General features: G+C 33.0%; 1 protein-coding gene across 1 annotated transcript; it reads right to left on the bottom strand.

Moving 5' to 3' along the window:
• Positions 1 to 722: 722 nt before the first annotated feature.
• LOC133330272 (nuclear transcription factor Y subunit beta-like) lies at positions 723 to 6,226 on the bottom strand. The gene is made up of 3 exons (XM_061538729.1): positions 6,131 to 6,226; positions 1,773 to 2,141; positions 723 to 923 (listed from the first exon to the last, which is right to left on the bottom strand). Exons 1-3 carry the CDS (start codon positions 6,224 to 6,226, stop codon positions 768 to 770), a joined length of 621 nt encoding a protein of 206 aa, XP_061394713.1. The 3' UTR covers positions 723 to 767.
• Between the last annotated feature and the right edge of the window lie 249 nt (positions 6,227 to 6,475).

Below are 6,475 nucleotides of genomic sequence, written 5' to 3'. Positions count from 1 at the left end.
TTTGCAAATTATCCAAACTGTTATACAGCCAAAATGTGATTCCAATTATTTGAAAGTTCATATTTCACATACAAATGCTTAAAGACGCTTAATTTTCGGAAGTTCGTAACTGTTATACAAACTGTTATACACTTCAAAAGTTTTGTATATAATTTAAAATGCGGTATTTCATCTAGAAATACGAAAATATGTAATTTTCGTTAAATTCGTTACTGTTATACAAACTGTTATACACTTCAAAAGTGCTGTAAATGATTTAAAATTACGTATTTCACCGAGAAATGCGAAAATATACAATGTTCGTTAAATTTGAAACTGTTATACAAACTGTTATACACTTCAAATTGAGGTAATTTCGTTGAATATGCCACTTTTAACACAAATAATTTATTACACATACGTTTGAATGCATGTAATAACTGTTATACAGTGTGAAATAAAAATTTTTTCATTGGATTTCGAGAGGGATAATGAATTTTCTTTGTTTTGTAATTCATTAAGGTATTGATATAAATTATGCACCTGTTTTTTAAACAGCTAAGGGGATTATATTTTATTCCAAGCGTTACTGGCCGATTTGAAGGTTTACTGTTTTTTCAAAAAAGTGATTATTTTACGCACACGTTTTTTTACCGAATTTGAATAAATTTTTTAAAACCCGTTTTTTGTTAGGCGGTGAGCGGGCGCTCTCTTGCACCTTTGTTGTGCGACGACGAAAAGCTTAAGCTTACATTTTTTTGGGATTTTTTGAAAGCAATATAATGTTTCTACAATAGTTTTATACAAAAACAAATAATAGGTACATCTAAATGTTGTATGGTCTTCTCCAATTCATAGGAGGACATGGTGATTTGTTGTAATTTATTTTTAACACCGTTACGTGGACGGCGCGTTGGTTGCTGTTGCTGTTGCTGAACTGTCTGCTGCAGCAGCAAATTTCGTAGTTGCAAAACAACGCGGCGAGAGAGCCAATATGTAATGTTCCATTGTTAGAGAGTCGAATTTAAAAAAAAAATTAAATAAAAAAGAGAGTAGTTTTTTTAATTGAGAGAATGCATTTCGTTGCCGTAGTCATCGTCGGGTCGGGTTTGATGGAGCCGATTTTTTATCGTTTTCGGTTTTTTTTTGCAATGATTAGAACAAAATCAAAATAGTTTTTGTGTTGTCGTGCAGGAACAATTGGGAATGAGAGGGGTGGTGTTATGTTGTGTATTGGCGGGTAGGGTGGTAATAAATAGTTGAATGTCCAAAGGATATAATAGCAATATCCGTTAGGAAATAAAGCAGCATGTGTAGAGTATAAGAAAAGCAAAACAAAAACAAAACAGAAAATCATTTCAAAAGAGAGAGAAAAAAGAGAAGAGAAGACAAAAAAGAAATTCACTCGTTTAGATAAAAAATATTACAACATATTATAACACAATCTTCATCATCATCTTCTTCTTCGTCGTCTATGTGATAGTTCGGGGAGATTCACAATTTTGGGGGGTTCGGTATGTTTCTTTTTCAAATGAGTTTGGGGGGGTTTAGAGACACACACTTGTTGTTTGGAGCATTGGCGTGGGAAGAGTACAGGGATATGGGGGAATTTAGAGGATAGGATTCGAAAAAGGATGTGGAATTTTGAAGGTGTTGGTGGTTAGGTTAAGGTTTTGTGGCAAGTTCCAATTTCATTTTTTAGAGTCTCGCCAACAGCTCACCAATAACTCCAACAACAAGAAAAACAAATCGTAAAAAAGTGGGTGAAGGAACAACGAACATCAAACACTTACATCTTCTGAATCGTCCTGCGACTGTAGACTATTTGTTGAATTTGTGGAATTTTGCAGTTGCTGGTGTTGTTGCTGTTGTTGTTGCTGCTGCTGGGTCTGCTGTTGTTGTTGTTGCTGTTGCGTTTGTTGTTGATTCTGCTGTTGCTGTTGTAATTGCTGAGGCATTTGCTGTTGATTCAATGCGTTCGAGGAGTTGGTGGTGCTGTTAACCACAGCGGCGACGGCGGCGGCAGCGGCTGTTGCAGACAAAGCCGGTTGTCCGGATGCAGCGGAGGCAGCTACAGATTGATAAAAACCATTACCGCTATTTGTCAAATGTTCCGAACACTTCACACAGGTGGGTATATTATAGCCGGGAACTTGAAACAACTGTAAATAAAAAACAAAAACAAAGAAATTAAAAAATTGAAAACAATTGATTCAATGAATTTTTCATCACAAGAAAACTGTCATAATTACAAAATGATTTTTTCTCTATATTAAAATCTAAAAAAATCTGTTTTATATTTTTCTCTGCTCTGTGTTAAGCTCCTCAGAAAAATATATACTACTTTAGCCCTATGCGGCTTTAAGGCTACTAAGGGAACCAACGGCAAAGCATGAAAAAAATACATGGCAAACTAAATGAGAAAAAAGCGCAAAAATGAAAAAAAGCAAAAAAATAAAAAAGAACAGAACAAAAAAAAATAAACACATATTAAGACCCAACATACATGGTCGGTTGGTCGGTCAACTGCTGGAGCTTGGCTATGGCAGTAACAACCACACCACCACCACTGACAGCAAGAAAAATGAGAAACAGAGGAACACAGAAAGAAAAAAAAAACAAAAACAAAACAAAAAAATAATAATATAAAAAAATCTACAACAACAACCAAGGCGCATAACGAACTCTTGTTGTAAGTTTTGTTTGGTTATCTTTACATCTCCGAGTCCCTGCCATACCATAGGAACCCCCCCTGTCCAACTCCCAAACCCATCTCAACAAACCCATAGTAGCCCCCACTTTTATCCGCACTATTCACTCACAACCTCACCTGACTCACTCCAACACCACCACCCTGCTTGTTGGCTCTTTTGGAGAAGACAAGTTGGATAAAAAAATCGACAAAAGCACAACAAATAAAAAAAAAAACAAAATTTAAAAAAAAAATAAATAATAATGAAAAAAAAAACAAAACAAAAAAAAATTGAAAAAAATAAATAACAAGAACACAACTCATGTCAAAGCACCAAGTAAAATAAAAAAATGGGTATCTTGAACATGGCCAACCAGTAAGTGAGTATCGCATCGTATCGTCGTAGTATAAAGTTAAAATCATTCATTTGGAATGAAAATCTTAGCGTGAGAGGTATTATATCCTTAAGACAATTCTGAGAGCATTTTATTTAAAGTGGACTTTTTTAAAGTTTTTTGATTTCTTTTTTTCTCTTAAACTTAAGTTTTAGTTATAGACAGCCTCGTCAATGCCTTAATTATAACTAAATTGCCTTAAAATGGCCGTCAAATTAGACTGATCCGAACTTTTTACACCCTCCGCTATCATGTGGTAATTAACACAGGCAGAGGAAACAAAACACCAAACTACGGACACTCAGGTTCTAATATTGGGCTAGGACTTTCAACACACCAAAAATAATGCGTAAAATCTTCAAAATACGAAAAAATGGGTGTATATCGTTATATGCGGCCTATGTCAAATGTTACTTTCATACAATATGTCGAACAAAGTACTGGGAAATTTCTATGAAAAAAATGCTAATTCATTGTTTTTTTCTTCTTTTTATATATATATTCGGCATATATATTGTATATACCGATTTCTCTTGTTTAGTGACTTATACTAAAATTCGATGGAGAATATTTTTGTTCTTTATAACATCCTTTTAAAGCGACACCTAGTGGAGAAAATTAATACGAACTCGGAATAAGATCGGTTTTGACCCTAAAATGTGTTCTCATATTTTTAAGAGTTCTGACGCTTCGTTTGATTCTCGAATTTTGATCTATACTGAGACTTATAGTAAAACTTTGTTGCGAACTATTTGTAGAATATTCTGACCTGCTATAACGCCGTTTTAAATGGATTTGTAAACATTTCATGGAAATATAGATGTACCCATAAAATGCAAGGATTTCGAAAACTTCGAACTTGTGTGGGCAATGGGAAATATTACCCCTCCCGCCCTCTAAGATTACTTTCCCACGTATACTCTTAAAATGTATCGGCTCCTATACATAATTTTTTGGAATTTTCCGTAAATTATCTTTTGTGTTGCACAGTGTAATTCATATTAAAACAGTTTTCCAACCAAAATAATTAAATAATCAAATGTATATATTAAAGTCAATTCGGTTAAAGGTCGTTTCTGAAATCCTGCCAAATGCCGAATATTGAGGATACCATTATATGTGGCTATACTCATTTTCAATAACAAATATCCTACGGGTATAAACAATGTATGTACAAAATGTCAAAGCTCTATCATCAATATAGTCAACCTATGTTGAAATCCCAACAGACGGTTAGACATGACTAAGTCGAACTAGAGTTCTGATCCAAAATATGTAATCTCCGGTGACTATTTCTATTTAATATATGGTGAATGATGTAACCAGTAAGGAAAGGATGAAAATCAGACGATCCAACTATTTAATATCCTAAACCAATTAAAATAATGCTCTGAGAATAGCTCCCACATAAATTATGCATATCACGTCCGATTCTGATGCCGAATTCGATACAAAAGTTGTATGGACGTGATCACCAAAATCGGAAAGTTTTTCGTAAGGAATTCGGAATAAAAATATTAGATTTTCCAACCAAATTGGGATTAAAATTATTATGAAATTCTGCGAGAAATTTAGATTTTCTGACAGAAATCGGATCGAATTCTGAATAAAAATATTAAGATTTTTTGAAAAAACAATTTAAAAACACACATTATTTCAAAATAAGAATAATTTGAATCGTTTATTATGAACGTGATTTAGGTCCATTTTAGGCTCTTATACAAATCTCGGTTTTCTAGAAAAGTTTACATGTCATGTTTAAGGGCTCAAAGCCACAAAAAAATTAATACCACTTTTCAATATTTTTGAAATAAATCAAGCCTTTACATATCTCAATATGAGAAAAAAAATTGGCTTAAGGGGGACTCCCCCCCCCCATTCTCGTGGTCAAACATTTTGATTTAATTCGAATCTACACTAATACAAGAATGTCCCTGCAAAATTTCAAGTGAAAATCTCAAGAACTCTTGAAGATATTGCCGATTTATTGTGACAGCATCAAGTGACGGCTAAAGGGCTTCTCAAACTTTAAACGCGTTTTTCTCTGTGAGTGTATAGCTATCGTATGAACTAGGATAAAGCCAATCGGTGAAGATCTTCCTTATTTTTTAACTTGGTTTTTGGTAAAAATCGGCGATTTTCCAAAAAATATTTATTTTAAGGTCCGCCATTTTTTTTTTTTTAATTTTAGAGCGAAGTCAATAATCCTAGTTCATACGAGAGCCATACATGTACTCTTTCTAAAGCCGTTGGATTCCGTCGGATTCCGATGTTCCAGTGAGGAGCTATCATGCCCGCCATCAAAAAAAAAGGGCTTCTCTTTAATTACAAAAAACAACAACAAAACAATTTCAAAATTTTTTTGTAAATTATTTTTCTTCTCTTTTAAATCTTCAATTATATATGTGCAAAGTTACAAACCTTAACATGCATTGGTATTGATTTACCAGCCCATTGAAAATCTTGAAAAATTAAAATCGAGAATGGGTGGGGTTCCCTTAAACGGTGCTCGTTCCATATATATTTGTGTTTTTCCAACAAAAAAGTCTTTCTCTAATACGGATTTTCAATTAAGCAGTTTTTCATTTAAGCGAAGTAAAATGTTTGAAAATTCATCCGAAATATTAGTTTGTAATTTTTGGTTTCATTTAACCGATTTTTTCGATAAACCGGTGTTTAGGATATCAGGCAATCCACAATATATCTTTTAACTTATTGGTCTACATTACCCGCCAAGATGTTTTCCCCATTTTGAGTTTTTTATATAAACCCGAAGTTCCGCATCTGATTTTTTAAACCTTTATCTAATAACTTAACTTGCTACCCATTAAGAACCCAAAATTTCAAATTTAAAAACGTAGACAAAATACTAACAATTCCCTAATATTTATTCCAGTCCCATGGATATGAAATTAATTATACAGTGGATATTGAGAACTCCCGATAAATTAAACACCTCGATGTATTGAAAAATACTTTTACATGCGGTACGAATCGTTTCACGAATTCTTTAAAAGACCTTAATAACAACTTGGATACTGTGGACAGGATTTGCAAAAAGTACTTCACTAGATGCAGACATAACTATAAATCGAATATGCCAGGATCCTTTATCGGAATTGACAATAGCTGCAACATTACGTGATGTTTCACTAATCATTTTTTATATTTAATTGAAATTTATAATTTCGCTAATTATCAAAAATTACAAGCAAATGAAATTCCATAAAAATAGTTTTACCGTCGGCAAAATTAAAATGTCAAATACATCCCAAATCGTCTGACAGTTTTCAATGTCGATTTAGAATTTCATGGAGAATAATAAATATGTAGTTTACACTAGGTTTTTTAATCAAATAATTAAACCTAAAACCAACATAATGCTTGTTTTCTAACATAGGTTTTTTTT

The sequence above is a fragment of the Musca vetustissima genome, unplaced genomic scaffold (genome assembly GCF_032173495.1).
Source record: "Musca vetustissima isolate MV318-11 ecotype Yass unplaced genomic scaffold, APGP_CSIRO_Mvet_v1 utg2231, whole genome shotgun sequence".
Lineage (NCBI taxonomy): Eukaryota > Metazoa > Arthropoda > Insecta > Diptera > Muscidae > Musca > Musca vetustissima.
The sequence above is the reverse complement of the archived record's forward strand: the minus strand, read 5'-3'. Positions and strand labels throughout refer to the sequence as shown.